The sequence below is a fragment of the Equus asinus genome, chromosome 14 (genome assembly GCF_041296235.1).
Source record: "Equus asinus isolate D_3611 breed Donkey chromosome 14, EquAss-T2T_v2, whole genome shotgun sequence".
NCBI classification, from domain to species: Eukaryota; Metazoa; Chordata; class Mammalia; order Perissodactyla; family Equidae; genus Equus; species Equus asinus.
The window spans coordinates 37817111-37844915 of NC_091803.1; the positions used below are offsets into that span (position 1 = coordinate 37817111).

At 40.0% G+C, this 27805-nt stretch overlaps 1 protein-coding gene across 5 annotated transcripts in view; it reads left to right on the forward strand.

Moving 5' to 3' along the window:
* Positions 1-27805, forward strand: part of PARN (poly(A)-specific ribonuclease) — a 148166-nt gene that overhangs the window by 35558 nt on the left and 84803 nt on the right. For all 5 annotated transcript variants that reach the window (XM_014866332.3, XM_070484891.1, XM_070484890.1 and 2 more), the window contains 5 exons: positions 10-120; positions 428-497; positions 15737-15792; positions 16958-17044; positions 19453-19527. In XM_014866332.3, the coding sequence (XP_014721818.1) occupies positions 10-120; positions 428-497; positions 15737-15792; positions 16958-17044; positions 19453-19527 (399 nt within the window). The remainder of the gene's footprint in view (positions 1-9; positions 121-427; positions 498-15736; positions 15793-16957; positions 17045-19452; positions 19528-27805) is intronic.

A 27805-nucleotide genomic window follows, 5' to 3' on the forward strand; every position in this document is an offset into this window, starting at 1 on the left:
TCTGTTTAGAAAGTGCAGAAGGTTTTCCAAGTTATGACACAGCTTCTGAACAGCTCCACGAGGCAGGCTATGACGCTTATATCACAGGACTGTGTTTCATCTCCATGGCAAACTACCTAGGTACTGACTAGACATGTTTCTGTGAAGCACGCAGTGATCTAGAGTGGATCTTACCTGTCTACCGTTTCCCTGGGACCCTCTGCCCCCGTTAGAAGTGGGAGGGTTTTGAGATTGGCGGGGTTGGAGGGGGGGGAATGGAGACTACATGGGAGGAACCATTGACACTTCCCTTTGGTGTGGTATTTGGCCCATCTGAGCACCTTTTACCCTTGCTGAACCATACTGCTGATTTAAATATATTTTTGCCTGAACTTTCAGGCTTTGTCTGTTCGACTGTGTATAATACTCTGCTTCTTCTCTTCATTAGGTACTTTTCTTAGTCCTCCAAAAACTCATGTGTCTGCCAGATCAAAACTCGTTGAACCCTTTTTTAACAAGTAAGTAATCAGAGGGTCCCATTCCCCAAGTTGTCTCTCTGTGGAAGAGCCAGTATCTGGGGATGTCAGTTAGGGATGACTGGGAGGTGTAGTGCATTTTTAGATAAAATATTTCTCACCTGTAGTGACTCAGATGATTTTTGAAAATAGAAATTGACCTTTTGGGAAATAATTTATTAAATATGTTGGCTTAAAAGGAAAAAAGAAAGAAAAGAAAACATTGCCAAAGGTAGCGCATCTCTTCTAAGACAAAAAACCGGTGGTTTTGGAAATGAAATTACACAAGGGAGACTGTGTGTGTGTGTGTACCCAGACTTAACCCCTGATAAACTGTACACGTGAGATTCTTTCTGAGAAGATGTTGGTTACACAGATGGCTTTTAAGATCGTCTGTGGAGAAGTTCTGATGGTCATTGCATCCCAAGCTTGTGTCTGAATGGATCCAGTGAAGTCAAAGCTTGCTCACGTCCCTTCCTTGTTGGAAGAAGTCAGTGTGATTTAAGGAGAGGTCTAAGTTCAGAGCATTTTCAAAGAATCTCAAGATTACTACTTCAAAGTGTTGTTTGGGCTTTCTTGGCACAGTGGAGACTAAAGTTATGGATATGATCCTCAAGCAGGCCACAGTTTGACTCTGTGCCAGAGCCCTAAACCTTCCTTTTTACCCCAGATCTCTTGGCAGGGTTGGTTCTAGGAGATTCTGGGCGGGCCAGACAGAACAAGGCAGCCCACATCAATCACGACCGCTGAGAGAGAGAAGTATTTCAGTATTGGGTTGGTTCCATCATTTCCTTACATTACATGCAGCACTTTACAATCCTTTCAGTGCTTTACCGGCTAAGAATACTGTCTCCTTCACACGCCTGCATAAATACTCATATCACAGTGCTTGTACTCAGGTGACTGACGTGCTGTAGAGATAGATGTTAATTCCAAACATCTGGATTCGTACAGGTTCGGAATTTGTGTAGTCTGAGTTAGTGAATTTTATCATACTGTGGCTTCTTGTTTTTTTAATCTTTGTTCTTCTTTTCCATGGAAGTTCAGAGGTAAATGGTCTGACTTTCAAAACGTCTTTTAGAGAGGACTGGGTAACAGTGTTGTGTATATTGAAAACTAAGTTGAATTTTTCTGCATGGAAAATTAACTCTGCTAACAGTAGAGTCCTTGGTGTCTGTCTAGTTTCTTATGGGTAAAACAGGATTTTCTTAGCTCTTAACTCTTATTTTGGGAGCAGCGCTTATCTTTGTAAATCTTTGGAAAGGCAGCTTATGTCATAGACTAATGAACTTGCAGGTGACACTAAATATTGTTTGGATCATGGCATTCCTTGCAGTTTTATGTGCACGATTTTAAGTTCGTTGTTCAACCATGTTTTTCAGTTGGGAGATGTTTACTCAGTTTTAAATATTTAAAACAATTATCCTGTTTCTCCACTAAAATCAACTCCTTATAAAATCAGATGATGGATACAAACTGGGTTAGAGATAGGCTGCATCTAGTTTATCAGTAATCTGTGACCAACGTGAAGAGCAATCAAAATAAGCTTTGATTAAAAAGCTTAACTAAGACTATATCTTTGTAGATCAATTTAATACTGCTAATAATGAGCAAGACTATTACTCAAAAGAACTGGACAGTAAACACACAGCTTCATTTTCAAATTGGGACGTGTGTCCATTCGCTGAAACCTAGATGCATACCAAAAATAGTTGAGGAGTCAGGAATCCTCCTGTGATGTTGCACTGAAAAGTCTTGCCTCATTTGATTTTTTGCTCTGTTTTCACCAATCTGTAAAGGACGGATATTTTCTTCATCTTTGAAGGAAAAAAATTCCAGCAGGATTTGAAATGCAAAATAAGAACTATCTTTCTTCTATATTGGAATAGCTTAGTCAAGCACAGTCATCCGTTCTTAACCCATTTAGAAACTGGGAAAAGCAGCTGCTGCTTTTGACGTCTCTATGTGTGTTAATATTGACCTCATTCTTACGTGCACGTTTGATTTATGACGTTAAACCTTGATTTTGTCACATTTTTCAAGATTACCCTTACAGAAAAACATCCGACAATTGCGATCAACATTATCTCAAGCGACTGATTTTAGAAAAATCTGTAAATTTTTCTGAGGGTTTATTTGTTTCAGCACCAGGCTTTTCTCAATGTAAGCTTAACCAAATATGCATAGTCCTAATATAAATTTGGATGAACATCTAACTGCCTACATATGCAAATAATATTTTCTTCTGCTCTCACCAGATTTGTGTTTAAAACTCCACCTACTCCTGCATTATTCTAAATGAGCGTTTGGCTGCATTGGGTGTGCCTTTTTGGGAAGCTTTACAGAGTCATCTATGGAGAAGATGCTGAGACAGCTGGTGTCTGAGCAGTATGCAGAGACCCAATGTAATATAAGGTGCTTTCTGAGCAATATTTGGCTAGAAGAATGTCCCATGAGGATTTTGCATGGTGCCATTTTGTCTCTTTCATGGCCTGGTCACCTCCAGTATCTCTCTTTACTTTGTTGGAGTCGGAATGAGAGTCATAAGATAGTGGAGCAGTGGCAATCAGGATCAGAGCAGTCTAACGACAGGCTGTGTGTACTGTGCTCCTCATGTATGTTGCAGGCTCTCTGGTCCAAAACTGATTTACCTTCTTTTATAACCTTGGTCAGTTTGAATCAATGCGTGGAAAACCAGACTTAGAGAAGATCCTCTGGTCAAATCCTTTTAGGCTGGAAAGAGCTAAAAATACTGTCTGTGTTTACTTTTTATTACACCACGGAAAGCACAAAATCAGACTTTTGCCTTAAGTTTTATTAAGAGTCATCTGTTTCTGCAAGACAGCTTGAACTCTCTTGTAGATAACCTTTTATGAAGATTTTTTGGGAAGGTTGATTTTCTGTCTACCTCAGTTCTTAGAAAGAGGAAGGAAATGAGCAGATCTCTTATTTTGGTTCATCTCTGTAAGTAACAGAGTTAAAAAGGAAGAATTGCCTGCACTTTACTGTATAGGGTGGCAACCTTGTGTTTTTTGTTTGTTTTTTTTTAGGATTGGCACCTGAGCTAACATCTGTTGCCAGTCTTTTTTTTTTTTTCTTTTCTTTTTCTTCTCCCAAAGCTCCCCTGCCCCCCAAGGTACATAGCTGTATATTAGTTGTGAGTGCCTCTGGTTGTGTGCCTTGTTCTTGACACAAGTGTTCTGAATCTGAGCAGGGGTTCTCTAGAAATCTAGGTCTTCCTGGGATGACACTGCCGGAAGATCTTTCTAAGCTGCAGATGAGGAGACAAGCCATAAGCAGGAGTGATGTGCCCTTGAACAAATGGTGTCCTCCTCTGTCAAATGGGGCTGAGGCCATTCACCTCCCATGGAAGTTAGAAAGATTGCACGAAAACTTAGTAGGTGCCCGTAATATATTGTTTTCCTTTCTTGAAATATAAAAGAATTTAACATGCTAGGATATTCAAAAAAGTGATGTGGTAGTGGAATATGTTTTATGTTTTTAGTTTCGTGATAAAGAAGAAAATTTCTTATCCTGTGGATGTAAGATTGGAGCAAATGTGAAGTGTCCACTTCTGGTTATACCCACCTTCTAGAGTTTGCTCATGACAAATCAGATGATGTTGACGTGTGTCAGACTGGGACATATGGAGGCCAGTTCGCTTTGATTTGGAGCCTTTTTTAAAGTTTTGTTATTCAAGCGAATACAGCCATTTATGGAAAGTGGTAGAGTATATATAACAGTGAAAAGTATAGAGAGGGGAAGAACCATTACTACGGCCCCTGAAATAAAGCACCCCGATGTTTTCTCCCTTTTCCTCCGTGGAAGGCAATCAGGTGCTGGCAGCAAGTTGTTTTTTTAAATAATGTGCATGTACTTCATACTTAACATCAGAGAGATTTTTAAATGAACGATTTAGCAAAACAAAATACTAAGGATCAGCACTGTATGTCCTTTCTTCCCAGCCCTTTCCTTGATAACGGGCAGAGCAACTCTTATTTGCTCCGTTTACTAATATCTGCCGGTCATGCTGAGCAGCATGGTCTGCCAGGTTGCTAGCGAGTTGGCAGTGGGCCCATGTCTCCAGAATTGCAGACCCTGCTTGTCTCTCAAGAGAATGGTGCCTGATCACCCACAGGGAGGCCCTCACTCATCCTTCGCCTGTCCTGCCTGTCGCTCCTCATGCAGAGGAGCAGAAGGTGTTGAAATAATGAGAGGACGAGGCCAGTCTGTTCTGATTCCCAGTATTTGCTGTCGGCTTTTAGCATTCTGGGTGATGGATTGAATGTGTCTTTACTGAGATACTGTTCAGGTTGGGTATAAATTAAGTCCATTGTGTTGAGTGTTACAGTAATTCCCACCATAAGACGTGCAACTTGCCACCATAAGCGAGAGTTACAACACAGTTTGTTCTGTTGGTGAGGCTGGGTGTCACAACACTCCACAGAATTGACTTCTATTTGCAAATTTAAAAATCCTTTGATTAATTTCTCCAGGAAAATTACTTCACTTGAGGATCTTGTGTAGTATAGTGCAGTTGTGGTCTCTGGGGTCAGGCACCTGGCCTGGAATCCCAGCCCCACGCCTCCTACCTGTGCGATCTTGGGCAAGTCGCCCTCTCTGTGCCTCAGCTTCCTCATCTGTAATGAGAATATTAGTACTCATTTGATAGGGTTGTTGTGAGTGTGAAATAGGAGAGCGTGTGTGAGGTGCACAGTGCCTGGCACATCACGGGCCTCAGTCAGCTTGTCACTGCTGTGGGGACACTTATGCTTTGAAGACATGTTTCTCTGACGAAATGCTGGGAGCAAATGAACAGCTTTTTCTTTTTAGAGGAAATACCATATAATCGTACCTCTGGTACTGTGCACACCTTGTAAGTAGGGCTTTGTATTCAAATATGAGCTTTGATCAGAAAAGGGATGTAGGGGAGGAAAAGGTCTGCTCTAACTATGTGGTATTCAGGGCATGTGGTTATTTCTTAGTCCTCTGTAGCATTTTCAGTTGTAGATTTTTATTGGGAGAGGAGAATAAAGAAATAGCATTCACTAAGTGACCTCCTGCAAGCTGTGTCTTTTTATTTTTTTAACAGCTTTATTGAGATATGAATTTGTATACCACTCCAGTTCACCCATTTAAAGTGTACGATTCAATGGTTTTTGGTATATGACATTTTCAAAATTATGGTAAAATATATGTAACATACAATTTGCCATTTTAACATGTTTTTTTTGTTTTTGGTGTGGAGGATTGGCCCTGAGCTAACATCTGTTGCCAGTCTTCTTCGTTTTGCTTGTGGAAGATTGTTGCTGAGCTGACATCTATTCCAGTCTTCCTCTACTTTGTATGTGGGACGCCACCACAGCATGGCTTGACAAGCGGTGTGTAGGTCTGTGCCCGGGATCTGAACATGCAAACCCCGAGCCGCCAAAGGAGAGCATGCAAACCCAACGTGGCCGGCCCCATTTTAACCATTTTTAAGTATGCAATTCAGTGGTCTTAATTACATTCACATTGTTGTGCAACCATCACCACTATCTATTTCCAGAACTTTTTCCTCACCCCAAAGAGAAACCCTGTAACCATCAAGCAGCAGCTCCCCGTTCCCCCTCCCATCAGCCCTTGGTAACTTCTAGTCTACTTTTCCATTCTCTATAAATTTGTTCTTTTTGACCTATTTCTTTTTGAGTGACTCATTGCTTCAGTGAGATTTTAATCTATTAAAACAATTGATATTTTGCAAACACCTGGAGCCTTTTTCTTTTCTATTTGTCCTGCTGTCATCTGTTTGGATCATTTCGTGGGCATGTAAAACTTGAGATATGTGGATGTGAAGTTGTGCAACCACCTTGACGGAGGTTTGCTTACATGCAAGCCATCCGGGACACGAGGAATAGAGCAGAGGCCCCGGGGCGGGCCAGCTTGTTCCACATCATGCCACTCCGGCAGGACATTCATCCTTCCGCAGCGGGCTTTCCACCTCTGAAATGGAGAGAATAAATGTCCATCTTGTAGGGCTGCCCTGAGGTTTGCGGAGTAGCATCGATAAGGCTGCTTAACACAGCGTGTGTCCTGTGGTAGGTGTACCGAGTGTGGTTGTTACCGTGACTCTCACCACAGGCAATGCCCAAGAAAATAACGTGAAGCTAGTTTTTCCCAGGATTGGGGGCAGCGGTAGGTAAACAAACTGGGCTGTGTGTACTTAGCTGAGTATCCTTGGGTGGCAGTCTGTCTGTGTCGAGCGGAGGAAAGAGGCAGAATGCATGGTACTAATAAAATCTTTTTTATAGAGAACAGCAACCAAGAAGTCCTCTTACGAAAACCCTTCGTAACTTCTTTTGTATCTTAATGAGAAAGGTCTCGATGCGAGGTTGGGTTGTGATGAGAAAAAGAAAACATATGTGCTGTGCGTTGGTCGCACTCATGTGTGTTGAGCCTCCCGATGCTGGTGAGGCAGCAGAGTGACTTGCACAGCCTCCTCCGTTCGTCTGCCACCAGGAGCAGCTGTGCTGTGCATGGCCCTTCCCCAGAAGCGCCTGGTGATGCCAGAACCAAGGAGGTCAGGGCGGGCCGCATGGAGGCCGATCACAGCAGTGGCGATTGCGGGGCCCTTCCTGGCTGATTGGCTGGCTTCCCCAAGACATGGTCGTAGTTAGCCTTCAGTTTTATGTCAGTGGTGTTTGACTAAAGGAGTAACGTCCCCTAGCTTCCACCGGAAGTGGCCTCGAGCCAGGGATAGGAGCGAAGCTCATCCCTCATTCTGACTGCCTGGAAGTGGACCATGGTGCTGTTGCGGACATTACTTTTTAATCATAAAGAGCCTAGGAAGTAAGCTTTTTAGTAAAAACAGAGTCTGTTTTCAACCTCTTCCAGATTGTACAAATTTTGGAATCAGGCGCCATAAGGAGTAAAATCGCATTACGAACGCTTAGAGTAGCCTCCCAGATGCCAGAATGTTTGAAGCCGTTTGTCCCTAGTTTACAGAGTGTATTTTTCCGTAGTACATAGATGTATTTTATCGTCATGGACCTTAACCGAAGCCCTTTATTTTTAACCCAAGTCGTGCTAAATTACTCGGATGAAAAGAATCTCCAACAATTGGCTTGGTTTGATTATCCTGAAAGTTCTCTGGTACATTGATTTTCACAAAGGGGAGAGAGAGGTGAGTCCAGGGCACGGTGAAGTATTCTGAAGCCTTTTGGCTGGTTCCCTGAGACTGGGAACTAGTGCTGATTTCCCTGGCTGCTTCAGGGAGCGCGCTGCTCACCTCACAGTGATGTTGCCTTATCCACCTTGTACCTTCAATCTTGACTGCCAGTAGATGGATTAGGTAAACCGCTTTGGCTTTCTCAAAGGGCTACTTTTTAAAGAAACCTTAAAAGGCACCAACCCTGTAAACCTCTTCTTGGTGTGCTAGCCCTGTAGGCGCTTGTTTATCTTTCCGATCAACAAGTCATTTGCAGAGGTAAAAAAAATCAGTCAGCCCCTGTATGTATATTTAAACGGCTTGCCTCTTCCACAGGAGGGCATTACGTTAGTTTCCTGTGACTGCCGTGACCAGTCACTGCAAGCTTGGTGGCTCCAGACGACAGCAGTGTATTCTCTCCCAGTTCTGGAGGCCACAAGTCTGAAATCAAGGTCCGTGCAGGGCTGTACCCGCTCCTGAGGCTCTGGGGACAATCTGTTCCTTGCCTCCTCCAGCTTCTGCTGACTGCCGGCATTCTTTGGCTTCGGGCCGCCTCTCTCCAATCTCTGCCTCCATGGTCAGCTTGCCACCTACTCTGTGTGTGTCTTTTCTCCCTCTGCCTCTCTCTCATAAGGACACTTGTGCCGGCCTTTAGGGCCTACTTGAATAGTCCAGGATGATATTCTTGTCTCAAGGTCCTTAACTTAATTATTCATTACATCCGCTAAGACACTTTTTCCAGATAAGGCAGCGTTCACAGGTCCCAGGGAGTAGAATGTGGACATCTCTTTTTGGAGGCCACCGTTTAGCCCCGTACATGCATGTCAGTAGTAAAGTCAGCATTCTTAGATAGTCCTCGCCCAGCTTGGGCCTTGGGTATGAGGCAGTAGGCAATAGTTATTTCCAAGACCATTTAACATTTAATTTTTATTGTTCAGGGCTTAGCAGTGTACTCTAAGAAGCTTAGACTAGCTACCAAATATCTTCTCCATGCCTTCCACTCTTCAGAGTCTGTCACCCGCAGTGACAGGGGTTTCTGACAGCAGCCCTCAGAGGTAGATAATCATGTCCCCATTTTAAAGCTGAGAAATGGCAGAGTTGGGGATAAGCCAAGTCTGTTCTTGACTGAGTGCTCCCACAGTGCACAGTCTCTGAAAGACACAGTTCTGCAGTTGGTGGCACATTTTCTTAAGAGGCGATGCTGATACCTTGGAAAGATTTCTTCTCTCCGCCTGAACAGGGGTTCTAAATGATGTTGACTTTGACCATTGGCTTGTGTGGGGCCGGTTTCCTCTGACATTTTACAATCTGTTCCTTGCAGGCCCTGCAGACACTCCCTTTGTATAATGCTTAGTTGAACATTTTTACTTGATGTAATTTGATACTGTTCATTGATGGAGACTGCTCAGATGAGCTGCTGCTTTCCTTTTTTTTTCCCTTCCCCCTTTTTCCCATGTTTCTGGTGCTGTATCTCTGTTTAAGAAAGGACGTAAGTCGGCTTCAGGACAGATGTCGGTTAACACTCTGTCAAAATGTGAAGTGACTAGATTGAAAATCGTGTGCCCCCCGCCCCCACCTGAGTGAAATTAAAATAACGGATGCCACAGTAACTCCCTTCCAGCCAGTGGTTGCCCTCTGATTTTACACAAGAACTTTAGTGAGCAAAATAAATGAGCTTATTTTGTGAGAGATGTCTGCATGCTTCCTACCCTGGATGATAAAATTAGCTTTTTATAGCACATAAATATGTATAATGATGAGCTCTTGCATACAGAGTTCTTATGAAGTGCTTTTACTGCTGGGCCCTCAAGGAAACACCAGGACCATTTGCAAGTACCGTCGAGCTGGCGGTCGTTAAAGGTTTCAATTTTCCTTTGGAAGGCTTAGGACTTGAGTTGAGCTGTAAATTAATTCACTGCTCACATTGTGTTGAGATGAGATTTTACTCAACATTTCTGTATCCCAGTCTTCACTGGTATCAGAGGAGTACAATTTTACTTGGAAATCTCTTTTTTGAGATAAAGCTTTTTAGGAAGAGAGGTGTAGTCTTGATGAAAGCGGATGAACAAATAGAAATATTTAGTCATTGAATGAAATACTGCGTTTCTAGGAGGAAGAATGAAGAGTTTGGGGGGCTTGGGGTTTTTTCTTTTGCTAGGGAAAAAGACCAGAATAAACATCATCTTCTTTATTGAGACGTGTCATAACGTTAGAAATCCTTCTAGATCATTCGGGCCTGTGTATGTGTGCGAAGCTGACATTACATAAAATAAGCTCTTGGATTCATGCACCACTAGGTCCCTCTTGACCCTGAGAGGTGCCGACTCACCGGTTTCCTGTTGGGGATCATGGTGTGTGGGGCAGGTGTGATTGGAAAGCCCAGTGCCCAGGGAGCAGCTCTTTGTGTAGTGCGTGCATGAGAAGCTTGGCCTTTTGGTCTTGGAAACATGTGGCCTCTCTTCGCTGCATTTTGTTCCCGTTGCCTTGAAAATTCAGTCTGCCCAAAGCCCTTCCTCAGACAGCAACGTCATTTGTCGTATCTGGGCTTCCACCCCATCACTCGAAGCTATCATTTAATCAGCCCTTAGAGCACTGAAAAAAAGGGTTTCTGGGATCGTGTACCCCAAGCTCTTGCTTCGCTTATATACGCTGGGGACTTGGGTCGTGATCCAGGACTAAAATCCTGACTTGTCCCCAGATGCTCCCGCTCGGACTCACCAGTTCACGTGGAGGCTTTGGAAATAGCTCAGGTTAAAAGCCAAAGGTGAGGGGGTGGGGGAGAAGATGGGGGCCGGCAGCGAGAAGGTTTGCGTGTGAGTCTGTCTCTGCTCCCATGGTGGCCGAGGGTCAGCCGCTGAGCTGGGAAAAACCTGCTTCCTCGTTCCGTGTCTCTAGGGACCGATACTTCCCTGCCTGTCCTCCAGACGCCAGAGGCTCAAATGAGGCTGAACGTGCAATAATCAGTATTGTTATTTTAGTCAGGAACTTTTTACTTTTAAAAAATGAATATATTTTTTTCTAATCGAAACGTAAAATACCCACTTATTATTCCACCAGTCAAAAAGAAAAAAGAGCTGTCGTTTTAGTGAATTTCCTACTGGCGTGTTTTCTGTGTCTATTTCATTTACTAATTGAGATCAGTATACTTGATTTACTAATTGAGATTATACTGGTTATGCAATTTTGTAACTTAAAAAAAATACAATAAAGGATTTTCAAAAGACACTGAAACTGGTGGTCACTGTCGTGTAGCAGGCCTTCAGTGGTCCAGCAGGTGGATCTCATGTTTCACTGATAACGGAAGCTTTGTGGTTGGGCCTCTTGTCAGAATGTGCTTCCATTGCCCTGCGCTGGGTGTTACCGTTTTTTCCCACTTGCTTCTTAAAGTGGCCATCACTGTACCTCACTGATTCACTTTCTTTCTCTGCCATCAGTGACAGCATTGGAAAGCATGCTCCTGCAGGAGCAAACTTAAGTATTTTCTTTCATTTCTGAATAGAATCATTGATTTTATATGTAGATTTGGTAAGGCAGAATTTTAAAGAACTTTAATGATCTTTTTACTTCCCAGAGATTTGAGCCTCTTGTGCAAAGTAGTCCTGAATCGCTTTCAGGACTTCTTGCGTGCATTTTTGAGTGTTAGTTTGCCCTTTTTGTTTCTTGGCTTAGCTGCATAAAATGGGTTAATACTGGCATTATTTTGCAATCGTTTCTTATTCAGTGGACAACTAGGGAATGGTTCAGATAAGCCATAGTCCAAGGCACACTATTGTGTCATCAGAGAATAACCTTTGATCTTGGTGTACTTCTCAGAGCAGCCTATTGTGTTTTGTGGTTGCCAGAATCCGGGTCTGACCCTTGTTGGTAAGGTCGGAGAATGTCGCTGAGATTGAGGTATCTGAGTCTCTGAGTCATGTGCGTTACTCCTTCAACTGTTTGCCACTCTTCGGTGCTGCATTAGTGGCTGAAGTGGAATTTCTGCTGCTGGAGGTGCGCATTTGTGGCCCGTTCACAGAAACAGGTTGTGCTTTTGCTGCTGACTTGCCACGAGAGTAGTATAAGTAATTTTTTTTCACTTTCTTCTTAAACGTGAGAACAATAGCTGTCAGCAATAATTTCCTCAATTTCTCTCTTGCAGAGGGCCTAGTTGCTTGCCACAGTTGACCTCCTGGTTTCAGGGAGTGCTAGAAGACTTATGTTATTGCTTCCTGGATTTTGAGGTAGCCCTTGGTATTTGTTTTAATAGTTTTGTGTTTTTCTGAGCCAAAATCGTTTAATGTAAACAAATCAGTAAGACTAATTAATACTTTTTTGGAGAAGTTGGCACAAGTCGCTAAGTTTCTCCAGTTGATTAATGAATCATCATTATTGGCAATTAACAATACAACTTGAACATTCTCTTTTCTTGTTAACTCAGTGATCCTCAGTCCCCAGAGTTTCTGAATCAGTAGGTAGGTAGGGCCCCAGGAACTTGCATTGCTAATAAGTTCCCAGGCGGTACTGGTGTTGCTGGTCTGGGGAACATTTTGAAAAGGGCTCAAGGTTCTAGGCTCCTAAGAGGTTTCATATCTGAAATGAAATTCTTTAGTGACTGGCGAGCCTTCTCATACAGTCTGGGTCTCAGTGTGATACTGCCCTGGTTTGAAATGGACATTGGCGGATGGCTTTTTGTGAGTGCCAGACAGCATATAGGTCACAGGGATGGGAGGCTCTTCAGAGATAAAGGCACTGTACACAGCCAACGCTGTGTAGCCTGTTAAGAGGCTGAGCTGAACTCACCCAGTCTGCTGAGCAAAGGACTCTGGAGTCTGCTGTACTCTACCCTGGGGTCTTTCCAGACATGTTTGAAAGCCGAGATAAACAGCGTCACCAGTAGTATGTAAAAAACTGACAAATGCCAAAAAGGATACAATTTGTTTTATGGCATCTAGAATGTGAACCTAAGTTACACAGTTTCTTAGGATAGAATCCTGGTGTAAAATTGGCCATTGTATCAAATGGGAATTTTAATTTTAGTGTTTGACAGAGTTAGTGTCAATCCTTTAGAGAGTAAGTGCTAAAATAATATTTCATCAGAAAGCTTGCAGGAATGTGGCAAGACTCCCGCACAGACTTGAGTGTCTTTCCCAAATTATAGCCATCTTGAGTCTTCACTGAAATAAGAAATAACGTTTCATGCAAGTGTTGGTCTGAGCATCTTTTTGATATCTGCAGATGAAAGGCCTTCTGGGACAGATTGTTCTTCGTTACAATTCACAGTGAAGGAACAGCCTTTCATGTATTTATCAGCATTTCTGCTTGCCTGGTGCATTTCCTCATATGTTAAAATGAAAACTGTCAGGTCAGATGATCCATATGTGAAGTATTTTGTCAAATCGTTCCAAGGAGTCAGTCTAGGCCTTTTGACAGCCAGTTTGTGTGAGGCATGCGTGCAATGACATGTTTCAGTTTTGCTTCAGAAGGGCAGGGATGTTACAGAGCAGTGGCTTGCAAACAGCCTGGCCAAGGGGGTTGGGAGGCCATTGGAGAGTTTACTTTGGGTCAGTTCCACAGGCGCTCAGCTACGGTTTTAGAGTCCGTTTCCCAATTGCATGGCTCTCTCCAGAGGCCGTCTGCCAAGTCACACACACAGTCAGTTTTCGTGTTCCTCCAGCGTGTGGGGCTGTGCAGATTTCCCCAGAGCCCAGACGTGAAGATGGAGGCATGGGGGAAGAGTGAGAAGTGCAATGGATAATTCATTGGAAAGGAGTTTCTATTTAGTTAAAGTATTGAGTAACCAGACAAGATAGTGTAGGTTAACTCACTTAAAAGAATCTTTTGTGTATTTTGGCTGAGAATAAATTTTTGTCTATTTTAATCACAGAGAGGAAATATTAGAAAACAAATAGTCTGTATGTTGCTTGACAAAAGATATCGTTCAAAAAATTTTTTGAAACCTTTACATGGTGAGGTAAATTGGGGAAGTCTCCTTTTTCTTTTTAAGTGTAATCCTTGTTGGTATTTATAGGACAATAGGTTTTCTAAACTTGTTAAGGTCCCATGATTTTAGAAATAAAACAATATTTTTTAAAGAAATAAAGCAATTATAGACTCAAACTTGTGGTTTTACTTTATCTTCCTCCCCTCACAACAGGTAAAATTGTAAAAATTGTAAAAATCATGTAAAAAATACACAAGATTGAGTCAACCAGCACATACAGTTGACCTTCTCTGAGAAAGTCTCTAGTTATTTTCCCTGGGCCTCTCACTTTTGGAAGCTTTTATTTTCCTTTTTAAGTTCAAAAAATAATAATAAGAGAAATTTTGAAAAACAAAGCTTAGCTTCCCCAAACCATGGGCTTTTTTTCTGGGGGGTGGGGGTATTTTTTATTCTTGGTTTAATGACATAAATATTTTACAAAGCTGTAGTCATAGTATAAAATTTTGTGCTTTTTTTGAAACTTAAAATCATATCATAATTTATTCATGTTCTGAAGTTTCCAGAAGCTATTTTGATTGTTTAATGCTCTGTTGATGAACTATAGTTTACCGACCGTTGGTGTGTTTGATAGCATATCAGTGAACATCTCATCGATTCAGCTTTTATTCTTCTGTTGAAGTTAGGGTAACAAAACAAATTATTTTTATGGTGCTTGATGTGTTCTGTTAACTTTTAAATTAGATTTTTTTTGATTTGGTTTTTCAAATTGGGTATCTATCTCTAAATTGACTAAATGGAGAATTGAAAATTATATGAAGCATGAAAATATTGAGCCTTCTAATGCAGGAAGAATTTTCCAGGTGCTGGTGGCAATGATAGTAATAGCTGCTGTCACTGAGACCCTGCTCTGCGCTCTGTGCTTTATATGACTTACTGTCTTCTGGCGTTGCAGGTGGTATTGATTAAATTGGGTAACAAGCTACCAGAACCAGAATAGTACACTTGAGCCTAAATTAGTGAACTAAAAATAAATTTGGTTTCTTAGCCATAGGATTTGGTTTATTAAATTGTAGGCTAGGCAACAAGTTCTCAAACCACAGAGTACCAGGACTTCGTTTTTTCTGGCGTTAACAGAACAGTGTTATTCATGCTGATGGCTCCATTTGTAAACGAGATCATGCCCTGCTTGGCTTGGAATGCCTGGTAATAATGTGCCTTAATTGCAGGTCAGTGAAGCCAAACTAATTGCTTGCTGGGCGTTTGGATTGCCTTTTTAATTTGCTGTCTAATGCAGTCTCTACTAGAAACACACAATGTGTCGTTATCTACATAAAACTCATTAAAGTCATCTTACAACAACAGAATGCCTGATATTTTGTCCATAATCTTGCAAATGAAAGCAAATTGAATGGCGTTACTGAGAGTTGTAATTTACAAGTACTCTTTTTTAAGTGCCTTTGTATCCATCTTGGAAGGTATACATGAGGTGACTGCTATGGTTTGTAGCAGCGTGATAGTTTTCTTCGCCAAGGATTGATCTGCGTTGTACTTCTAACATGTTTTAGATGACAGTGATGACATGAGCTTTTGAGACGGTCACTTATTTTAGACTGTGCAGTTCACCCAATATGATTAATATTCATCCAGTGACTTTGCATTTCAGTGAAGAAAAAAAACCCCAACCATCTCTGGGGTCATTCTCAGCTCACAAAGCACCGGTCCTAGGGGTTACCCTTACAATTTGTAGGACCAAGTGTTGCAAAGTCTGTAGGATGGTTAGCATGCTGTAACCTTTGTTTCCCCTCGGTTTCTCTGGACTCACAAGGCAGCTCTGCAAAGGACTGTCTTTGAAGTCTTTGATTACTAACTTCATTCATTTACCTAATATTTATTAAGCAGCTACTGAGTGCCGGAACTGTTGTAGGTGTTGGGGATGCAGTAGTTTTTTTTTTTTTTCTGTTTATGATAAATATTTAGCTCTAGAGAAAAATCTTTGAGGTGAACTAAGAGCTTTTAAAATGCTCTTAGAAATAGAGTAATATAATTAAGCTTCTAGTAAAAGATTTAATAGATGCTGATATCAGTTGTTTTTTAACAGGAATTAGTCCATTGCCTGTTTTTCTTTTCTTCTTATAGGTTATTTCTTATGAGAGTCATGGATATCCCCTATCTAAACTTGGAAGGACCAGACTGTACGTGAATTTTTATTTTCTCATTGCATCTGCACATTTAAGTGTGTGGTCTGGAAGGGATAAGAGGAAAAGTATTACTGAAGAAAGAGCTTTATTCACTTAAAAATAGGCAGTGATTTTGTGGTTGATATGAATGGTATGCTTAAGTTAATGGTACCCTTGGGCCATGATTAACTGATCTCTTTACTTATATTTTCCAGTTTGTGCATGAGTTGAATTTTTAAAAAATATATCTTCTCTTCATTATTTCATTTTTACCCAAAACTCTAAATTCATAATTTCTTATAAATATATGTATAATAGATCTTAACATGTGCTAGCTATGTCAGTAACAGTAAGTTCTCTATTTTCCACTTATCTGAGTATGTGTATATTTAAGTTTAGTAGGTCGATTTTTTGTTGTTGTTGAAAACCTGTTTGGGAGATGATTGGCCCTCTTTTGATTATTCTCTACTTTATCCTTATCACCCCACTCTTCTTTTCCATTGCTCTTTTAGTTTAGCCTTGGTTTAGTTGCCTTCATGCATGCCAGAGGGATATAGAAATGGGTGAACTATACTTGATAGTAATCGTTGTAGTGGTAGTTCGGGAACATACTGTGGTGCACTCCATGTTAGATTTTCATTTTAATCTGTCATTCTCACAACAATTGTGCGAGCTGAGTGTCATCATCCCAGTCTAACCATGGCTCTAGTGGCTGGATCTCTTCCTTAGAGTTGCACAGTTGAGTGGTGGCTTAGAGCACAAGATTGTGACTCAGGACTGCCTCTGCTTAAACTCAGTCCATTTAATTTGGACAAGGTGTTATTTTTTTTAGCTAAATAAACATGTGGACAACTAGATTAAAAGGAGAAAGTTAAATGTTTAGTGAAACTTTTTGAACAGAGCAGCCTTTTTTTTTCTTTAAATAATTTCCACAGGAGCTTGATGAACAAAGATGTGTCTGCACAGACTTGCTAGGGTTCAAATTGTGGGTTCTGTAAAATGTCAGAGCCTGAGGTTCAGGCTAAGCTGACAGAGTCCTCTTATTCCTGGAATACTGGTAGGAGTTGTTTGGTAATCAGAAGGCATTCGTAACGATTCCCCAGGTCAGCTTGGGCTTAGTTTCATCAAAGAACCACTCACTTTTCAGCTGTCAAGATTTCATCAAAAATTTGTCTTGTAGTGCAACCTAAACGCGATCACGTTCTCCACGTGACATTCCCCAAAGAATGGAAAACCAGCGACCTTTACCAGCTTTTTAGTGCCTTTGGTAAGTAAATCACTGGTACAAATGTACTTTCAGGATTTTGCTATTCTTTTGGTCTAGGTGGTCGGAGGTATATAGACGGCTTCATCTTGGGCATAAAAGAAGATTAACATGCAAGGTCTGAACCTCACTGATGGAATTTTGGGGGGTTTGGTCTACTGCTGTCTTTGTACTGATATGATCTGAGGAACTTTTAATAGCCCCCCACAGGAGACTGCAATTATTTTATCCATGGAAAGCAAGATACAATTCAATTACTATTACTGCCCTTACTGCTGACCATGGAAAATAAGTCTAGGCCGAGGATAAATCATTTTTAAGATTAACTTCAGAGAGAATGTGTTTCATAAGGGCAGGTGGTCGCTGCTTGGCACTGAAGGGTCCAAGCAGACGAACACAGATGTTTGAGAGGACCAAGCTATGTGAGGTAGGCCAGTTCTTCTCTTTCCTTTTTATCAGGTCAGCCGATTAGGTTGAATTGAAGCGTCTGATTAGGGTTTATAAAGAGGGTTCTGGTCGCAAGTCCTCAGCTGTGCCTCTTTATTTTAACACGTGAAGTATTTAAGCTCTTCTCTCTGGAAATTCTTGATAAGGTGAAGGCAGCAAAAACCTAACTATCCAATAATAAGAATGTTTGGTAAATGTTTATGTATGTCCTCAACAGACTAGTATGTAGCGATTTAAAAAACGTTTGAAGAGTTTATTAAAAGATGGTAAAGTGTTTATATTTTAGAGTAAAAAGCAGGTACAAGTAGGATTCCTGTGTAACTAACATTATTTTTTTTTAAACTTTGTAGAAAATCACACTGAAAGGAGGCATCGTGCTAGTATCACTGAGTGTTTTAGATAGGATTTTTTTCTTCCCCTTTATGTTTTTCTGTATTTCTAAAATAAGCTTATATTAACTTTTTAGAAGTAAAAAACTTTACACACTTAACTTTTAGAAAAGTAAGTGAAAGCAGGTATATAAATGGAAAGTTATCCTAATCTTTGCAGATGGTCTAAAGACTCCTGAAATTCTGCTTTTAAATGTAAATACAGATATAGAAATGCAGTTGAATTTTACAGCTCATTTCTTTTGCGAGCTTTTGGTGGTGGTGTTTCTCATCTTGTGTTAAGTTCTTACCCTTAGGTAGTCAAACTTTAATTGGCTAAATTAAGTAGACTGCTCCAAGTAGAATTTTTTTTTCATTTTAATTAAAAAAAAAATTAGCTGTGTAATATTGGACACATAACCTCTCTGTATCTTTGTTTCCTCATCAGAGATGATGATGATGACAGTAATAATACCACCTGTTTTGTAGACATGTCACAGGATTAAATTAGCTAACCCTTGGAAGGCATTTAAAATAGTAGGTGGCATATAGTAACTACTTAATAAATGTTAGCTATTATTGTTTATCTGCGGGGGGAGGGGTAATGAAATAATGGTAAATGACGTTTGTAATTGAGAAAGTTGTATGGCACCTCGTTGTGCTGCAGGAAGTCAGAGTTTTTTCTCTCTGACAGTAGAACAAAGCAGTTTCTAAGCATTCCTAGCCTTCAAAAATTTTAGTAGGAATTAAAACACGTTTTCATTGCTAAATTCCGGTGATGGTTGCCCATTTTTTAACATTCCAGTCTTCTGTGTTTTTTCAAGAAGAGTGGGAGTAGAATAATTAGACCTCTGCTTTTCCCTGGGTTCTCTCCCACTTCCTACCCCACTGCTGCTCTCCCCTCTTCTCCGCAGCGCTCTCCTGCATTCCATTCTGTTTGCGTTTAGTCTTTTTTGAGGACTTCTCTCTCTGTGTGTGAAAATCATTTTGTTTCACTAATACTGCTCTCCGCCCCTCTCTGTTTTCCGTTTCTCTGTGAGTCTGTCTTGGTTTTCTCTCTCTGACGCCTTCTTGTCCTTATCCTCCATTCTGCTGCTTGTTTTCTTTACTTGGTCTTGAGATCAACATTGGATTTTCCTTACATCTTGCTACATTAATTCATTTCATGTTTCCCATTGGTAATTTTCAAAGTTCTTGTCTCTAAAAAATAGGTGTGTTTTTGAACTTAGATAGGTCTCTGATTTTTGTTAGAATCTTGATAGGAAAAAAGTCTCCATCCCTGACATGAGGTTGGGTTGAATGAGGAAGTGCCCCAGGATTTATTCTAGAAGGAGCTTTCTTTTGTTTTGAAAACAAAGTTTTAAAGCTTCTTTTTGTTCCTGGTTGTCTCTTTTCTGGAAGTTTTGACTGAAGTGACTGCAGTAGTAGATGGAAGTTTCAGCTCTCTGTCGTGTTGACATTTTGATCACACTTTAAACCAGCACCTCCTCTCTCCTTAGGTTAACACATATACTGAAATATATCAGACATACAAAGGAAATCTGATAGCTATCGAAGTGGTCAGATGTTCACTCTACCTTTAATTCAACGTTACAGGTAACATTCAGATATCCTGGATTGATGACACGTCAGCATTTGTTTCCCTGAGCCAGCCTGAACAAGTACAAATTGGTAAGTTTTGGACATTTGTTTTGTCTATTAATTGAAGTGGGGGCTTGCCCTCCTTCCCTCCAGCCCCCGGTGTGAATGCTGTGGGTGCAGTCTGCTGATTCACAAGCACTGCTGACTGGTTTGTTTTGAACTTGTCTCTAAAATAAAGGAAATAATTACTAAGTATCATGTGTAGGTGAGAAAATAAGACAAATTTATTGATTTATCAGCTATACTGCATAATGTGTCTTTTCATTTACTTCCATTCTATTCCTTTCCCATTGCACTGTTTCTAAAATGATTTGCAGATTTACTTTGAGAATTAAGAGTAGCAAATTGAGAGGAATGGGTGACAACAAAAAGTGACACCTGTATTGACCCATTCGTGTCTGTACTTTTCTCATTTATTTATAAATTTTTGTGATTTATTCATTCTATTAAATTTGCATCAGATACTTGTTTTGCGAACAAATAAACTGAAAGATATTTTATTTGCTTTTAAAATAGGATTGTAAAAAAATGGAGCACCACATCTCTCGTTGGACCCTAAATAATTTTGATATTAATTATCACAAAATATTCTATTTTCTTATGTTGGAAAGTTATTGAAGAAAATATGTATTGTTAAGCCACTTATTCAAATAGAAGTCAAGTTTCCTGGTGCTTAATTATGTAGAAGGTGTGCAATTTTTAAGTGATATGTCTAATTAATGTTTTTTTTTAAATTTAACAAAGGGCCATATACTAAAATAGTGTAATTCTGATCATGTAATTCAATGAATAATTATACATGAAAACTTCTACGAATATACAAATTCAGATCAGAATTTCTTTTTAATTACTTGACCATTGCAGGAGTATAGGCTGTGTCGTAGAGGTGGAAAGCTTAGGCTCCGCAGTCACACTGCCGTACCACCTACAGTCGTGTGATTCTGGGCAAGTTAACCTTGATAAGCTTCTGTTTCTCTCTCTAACCTGAGGATGATAGTATGGACTTCTTAGGGTTATTCAGAGGATTACATGAGATTCTATATATAAAGCTTGGCATAGCTTGGAACGTTTATGATGGTTATTTAATAGTAGATTTCCATGTGAAATGTACTTCAGGAGCACATGACACCAGGAATAGTGTCAGATGCAGGATGTGAATGATGTCGCTTGTTAAATGTTTTAATATTTGCTTATTTCTGTGATCTATTCCCCAGCAATCCTGAGAAAGACAGTTTTAGATGGACTCCAAAGGGACTGAATTATTAGAGAACTAAAGATAACTTCAAGTGGGGCCCAGGGACTCTGAGATTAAGACTGTAGTGAGACTTCAGTGTGGCTGAGAACTCCCGACCCAAAGTCCAGTCGCGCTTCTTCCGCTCAGTGTCACACTTCAGCTCCCTTGCTGGTCACATTCGGGTGACATTAAGGCCGTGCGGTGGGATGGAAGGAGATGCACAGGCTTTGAAGTCAGACTTGCCTCTGCCACTTGTTGGCCACGTGTCTTTGGGCAAGTTATATAAACTCCCTAAGCCACAGGTTCCTCGTTTGAGACATGGAGAGGATGATGATACTTTGTGAAAGGAGATCATGGATAGTAAGTTCCCAGCAAAGAGCCTGGCACTCTACAAGCAGCGCTTGACAAATGATAGGTAATTATTAAAATATCTGCTTGGCCTCCCTTGCTGTGAACAGTAAAAATACTTTGTAAAACACTAGTTAGTGATTTACTTAAAAATACAGGCATAATTCTTCATGTGTACGGGGTGTCAAAGCTTCTTTTAAAGTTCCTGTTATTCTGTATTTGATTTTCTGTAGTGATTGCTCTCTTACTTATTATTGAAAGATGTTTCAAACAGTAGCTTTTAAGTTCAGTATTTTATTCAGTGATACCTGAAATCAGGGAGCTCCCTTTCAGAATCACGTAGCCACAGAAGGACTCTGATTTGATCATCTGCCTGTGTGTTGCTTCCCAGAGGGCAATACTGAGTCCCTCTTATTCTCGCTGAGTCCTTCTCCAGTGCCTGGCGCATGCTGTGGCATGAGTAAACATTGTGTTTGAGTGAGTAATATGGGGAATAGGCCAAGATGGAATTGTGACGTTTTTACCTTTTTTCCTCCTAGATTAAGAGGTAGATGTTGTCTTTTGATATATGCAGCTATAGTCTCTTTTCTTACACAAAAGACAACTCAACATAAATGCCTGGCTGTTTTCATGTGCTGTGCCTATGACCATAGTTTTCTTTGCCAGAAGCCATCTTTTACTCAACCATCCCCTCCCTCCAGAGCCTGGCTGTGTCCTTCTCCCCTCCTCACTGCAGCTTAAGCATCCACTTCTCCAGACGTCCTCTCTTGCTCCCTTGGCAGGGGGTTGGACCCTGTTTACTGTGCTAGGCTGACATCCCTTACTGACACTCCTTGTTGTCTGCCCTGATAGACTGTAAACTCTTGGAGAGCGGGGATCATATCTCTTGTTCACCATTGTGTTTTCAGTTCTTAGAGTAGTAGTGTCTGACATTAGTAAGTATATGTTAATTATTTAAGGAGCTGAATAAATGATTTTCAAGGTATTATGACTTAGAAATGCCATTTTGCACGTGATGGATATATCTAATGTCGCTGGTGTTTTACTGTGATTTCTAAAATTATGCAGGTATTTCATTGAAAGACAATGGAAAATTTGTTTTTTATAGTGGTAACTAACGATGAGAGAGACCTAGGTTATCTAATGTGATGCAAATCCTATTAATGTTATCTTAAACAAATTACTTATTCATTTTAGCGGAAACAGAGGGCCTGTTAGATCAATAATGTAACATTGGAAAAATCATTAAATGCCTATTTATATAGCAGCTCGTAATGGCTTCTTTGGCTCTGTTACAAACTGTTTTTGATTTACGTTTAAGGAGTTGTGTTTTAACTGACACCTCTATTTTTCTTTGATAATGCTAAGACTAATCAAGATTTCTTAAAAAATGTTTTCAGCATCTTGAATGTGAAAGTTCTCTTTTTCGAGGATACCTTATTGTACTAATTATTAAAACGCTCTACCCAGCGCCATTTGGTTTGATTCCTTTTGTTTCTTGTTTGCTGCTACTGTGAAGATGAGAGTCCCTGGTGGCTTTGGGGTTCAATAGTGACAACTCATACAAGCCATACATTCAGTACTCTCCCTGCGGCTGTTCAGATACAGTACATGGCCAGTGGGAGACTTGATGCCAAGGAGCGGATCACAGCCTCACCACTTGAGAATTTTGCTCAAAGCAGTCGAGTAAGAAATCACCTTGTATGGTCACACGTGAATAGCTCATTCAGATTTTTATATTTCTGATGTAGTTTTGTTAAATGGGAGAAGAGCTCAACAATATTTCAAGAGTAATAGAACTATCTCATCATACCCTCAGCGTTTTGACATTGTCTTGAGTGTCCGTAAATGCCTTATAAGACGTCATCTCTCTGCTTGTAATTTTTATAGAAGTAGCTTGAGAAAAATAAACTTTTCATTTCTTTTGAAAGCTGGAGATTGGCACACACTGTGAATACCACAAGAAACTTTTAAAAGGCAGGAATTGATAAAGGCACTTTAGAAGAGGTAGGAACCAGCCCAACTTCAGGTAGTTATATAAACTCCTGATGTACGGCCTGAGGAGCTTGTTCAGGATGCCTCGTTGGGATGAGGGGAGGTGCTCAGCTCCACTTCAGTCCAAAGGATGCGTGTGCTTGTATTAAACCGTACTTTTCAAAGCACAGCTTTCGATTGTACCGAAAAGAGAAGTATTAGAGTTGTGGATATGACTTTTTTGAGGCAACTGTTCAGCATTGTATTTGCTGAAAGCTGCTTATAACTGTAAACTTTACCTGTGCTTTTTATCTTTTTAATGTTTGCGGAATCTGTAGTCCTTACTGCTTTTCATTCGTGATATTGTTGCTTTGCGTTCTCGTCTTCCCGATCACTCCAGCTAGGGATTACTGATTCTTCTGATCTTTTCAGAGAACCAGCTTTTGGCCTAGTTCCTTTTTCTGTATTGTTTGCTGTTGTCTATTTTGTTGGTTTCTGCTCCTTTTTTTTTTCTTATTCCTTCCTTTTACTTGCTCTGGGTTTACTTTGCCCCTTTTTTCCCAGCTTCTTGAGCTAGAACCTTATGTGATTGATTTTGGGTTTTTTTAATTCTTTTAAAAATTTTTTAAGCCTGGCTTCCTAGAGGTTGCCCCTGGGTGAGAATAGCTTAGTGGTCAACCAGTGATCAGTCAGGAGTTGTGCAAACACCTTGGGCCGGTGAGGCTTCCGCCCTTTCCCACTGGGTTGGGGAACACGTTCAACCTTCGAGCAGTTTACGCGTCTGTCCCAGTTTTACTCTTGGCTGTACCTTCTCATCTCCTGATGAGAAGGCCTCACACCCAGCTAGCTGTGTGTGTGTACATAGCTAAGACTCTCTCCCAGGCGTGATTTCTGGCTTTTTTTTTTTGTTTCTAACATAAACATTTAAAGCTCTGATTTATCCTCTAAGCACTGCTTTAGGTGCATCTCACAAATTATATGTTGTCCTTCCATTGTCATTAAGTTAGATAAGTTTTCTAATTTCTCCTTTGACCCTGGATTATTGAGAATTGTGTTGTTTAATTTCCAAGTACTTAGAATTTTCCTAGATATAATGTGGGACGCCTGCCACATGGCTTGACAAGCAGTGCCTGGGTCCCCACCTGGGATCCCAACCAGCGAACCCTGGGCTGCCGAAGCAGAATGTGCAAACTTAACCACTGTGCCACCGGGCTGGCCCTGAAATGTCGTTTTTATAAAGTATACTTTTTTTTGTTGTTGAGGAAGATTGGACCTGAGCTAACATCTGTTGGCAATGTTCCTCTTTTCTTTTTTGTTTCTTCTCCCCAAAGCCCCCCTACATAATTGTATATTCTAGTTGTAAATCATTCTAGTTCTCCTATGTGGGATGCCGCAACAGCATGGCTTGATGAGTTGGGTGTAGGTCTGCACCCAGGATCCAAACTGGCAAACCCCAGGCTCCCGAAGCAGAGCACACGAACTTAATCACTTGGCCATGGGGGCTGGCCCCTGAAATGTCTCTTTTTGTCTTCTGTATTACTATTATTTTAACTCTACTTTATTTGGTATTAATATAGTAAGTCTATCCTTCTTGTCTTTTTCATATTTGTCTGGTATCCTTTTCCTTCCATTTACTCCTGGCCTATCTATGTATATATGAAATCAGTCTCTTGTAGACAGCATATAACTGGGTCTTGTTTTTTATCCGTTCTGATAACTCTGACTTTTAGCTGGAGCATTTAGTCCATTGACATTTAATGTGATTATTTATATCGTTACTCTTGTCATTTTAAAATTTGTTCTTTGTTCCCTCTGTTTTTCGTTCGTTTCTCCCTTTCTTGTTTTCTTTTGGATCATTTGAAGCTTTTTTAAGAGTTCCGTTTTAATTTCTCTATTGGTTTTTTACTGCTACCTCTTTGCATTATTTTTTTTGTGGTTGCTTTAGAAATTTCAGTATATATCTGTAACTTTTCACAGTCTACTTAGAGTTCACATTGTACCACTGCATGTAGAATGTAGAAACCTTACATCCATATAGGTCCGTTTACTCCAGTCCCCATTGTCTTCCGTGCTGTGGTTGGCATGTGTATTATAAATCCCACAAAGTGGTGTTATAATTTTGCTTTAAATAGTCATATGTATCTTAAGAAATTAAGAGGATAAGTTCTTTTATACTTGCCCGGATACTTACCATTTCAATGTCTTCTTTCGTTCCTGAAGATCCAGATTTCTTTTGGATGTAATTTCACTTCAGCCGGAAGAACTTCCATCGTATTTCTTACAGTGCTGCTGGTGGCAACTGACATTCTTAGCTTCCCTTTATCAGAAAATGTCTTTATTTTGCCTTTATCCACATAGGATATCTTAGCTGGCTGTAGAATTCTGAGTTTTTCTTTTAGCATTGTAAAGATATTGTTCCACTGCCTTCTGGCCTCCATAGTTTCTGATTTTCTGGTTTCCCCTCTTCTAGGATTCCTTTCTCGCTCCCTATTGCCATCGCTTGCCGCATTCTTCTTCTCCTGGTTCCTCTTACCAGAAAGACATAGATAGGACTTTTCTCTCAGAGTTTTAGTTGCCCCATTGCCGCTTGAACTGCAGTTTCCCTTAGGGCCAAGTCACACAAACCCCTGGAAATTCCCTGTGTGTTCTAGTGTGCTTCCTCCAAGTTGTGACTCCTCTCGGAAGTCTGCCTGTTTCTGTTCATATTCCAGAGCCCGCAGATACTTGTTGTTTGTATTTTTTCTAGAGCTGGCAGTTGTTCTCAGTGGAAAGGTCAGTTTGTTAGGAACTTATTCGTCCACACTAGGGGACAGGCAGGTTACCTGTGCTCTTAAATTGTTGCTCTCATAGGATCTGCTTTTGATATACAACTTCCTGCCATGGTATACCATGCAAAAGTAACTCTCTTTGTTTAATAACATTTTAAGAAAATCTCATGTTAATGTATAAAAAAAGCCCTGCTGCTTCCCTCCTTTAACCAATTAAAAGTGGCTTAAGTTCAGTTCCTTTCAGATACTCATGTATACCAATCGACAAAATCCAGATAAAGTATTCGGTATCTTTGCTTCTTTCCATGCTGCTCTTCATAGCTGGTTAACGTGTTATTGTGTATTTATTCTTGTCAAAGAAGAAATGCACAACACAGTCAAGAAGAAAACCAAAAAATGAATATTTTCCCTTTCATTTTAATTTTCCCAATCTTAAATTCTGTGTAGAGTTGGTTTACAACAGTTATCTTCAATTATAAATATATCAATAGATAACTGAGTTCAATGATGATTGACTTTTTAAAATAAGAGTTCTATTAAATAAGTTGTTTTAGAGGGAGGAGCTGATAACTCACTTAACTTATGGGTTTAAATGATACATAATTTTTATGCCTGTAAGTACTGGATCCTGGAAACAATGTATTTGTTTTTATACAGGCAGGATTTTTACACTAGTGGCTTATTGAATACTTCAGTTTGATAAAGGAAAATCATTACTGGCGAGAAGTATGAATGTCTTTATGTTTTGTGTACATATCTTCTGATTTGAAAACTTGTAAGAGCAACTGACTGGTTTTTTCCCTTCTAAATCACTTAATCCATGAAAAGCACTATGGAAATTTTTAATCATATTTATTAAGAACCTTCTTGTTTTCCTAATTCGCCTATGTGTTTAATCTTTAGAATTAGCAGTCTTATACATCTCTGCTATGAAATCTGTATCAGGCAGATTTATTTAAGAGCGTGACAATAACTTGGACTCTCTCTAATTAGTATTCTTCAGGGCATTAGCTGGGCAAAATGAGAATAGGGCAGAAAGCTTCCTGACTGCCAGAGACAGCTTCTTGAGTTCTTAATATAATTACCAGTGTTAAAGCGGCAATGAGAAAATGAGTCCTCGGGCAGCTAGAATGTAGCCAGGAGAAGCGCAGTTTGTGCTCTAGAGGCCAAATCTTGTTCTGTTCAGTCGTTTCTTGTCCAAAGCATTGGGTGTGATTTTTGTGTTCTAGGGCCCATGGTATCTGGATCTAAGCAGGTTTGCTTTGCGATGCACTATCAGAATATTCAGTAGATCTATCAAATTTAATTGTAACGTCATTTGTAAGAAAAGTGCTTTTGTTATGCTCTCCCACACCCAGTTTTAGAAGTAGATCAAACTCATTGAAAATGTGAACAATATTTGAAAATATAAAGAAGAAAACAATCATGGTGTCACAGTCTAGACATTAATACTAGGAATATTTTGGTTAGTATTTCCTTTCAGTTGTTTTGCTCTGTCTAGATGAGTATTTTCATAATATTTTAAATACTATAGGATCTGACTTACAATACATCCCATGCCATTACACATTTTTCTAAAAGAGTTTTCTTTAATGGATGTATTATATTTTATTATACAGATAAACATAACTTATTTAGTTTATATCCCTTTTGGATGTTTAAGTTATATCCAAATTTTTACTATTTTTAATTAATTCTTTAATGAATGTCTTTGTACCTTAGTTTTTGTCTATATCTCTGATTATTTTCTTAAAATAAATTCTGAAGAAGTGAAATCGTTAGGTCTATAATGACGATCTTAAAAAATGATCTAAAAACAACTCCTTTTTCCCTCTTATTAAATAGTGATAATTTATTTTTGTTAATAGAAAAATTTTAAACTACCAAAAAAAGTTATCTAGTGCCCCTCTCTTTATTAACAAAGAGAATTCGATAATATTTGAGATTTCCCTTTCCATTGTGTGTGTGATGTTTAAGTCTATGT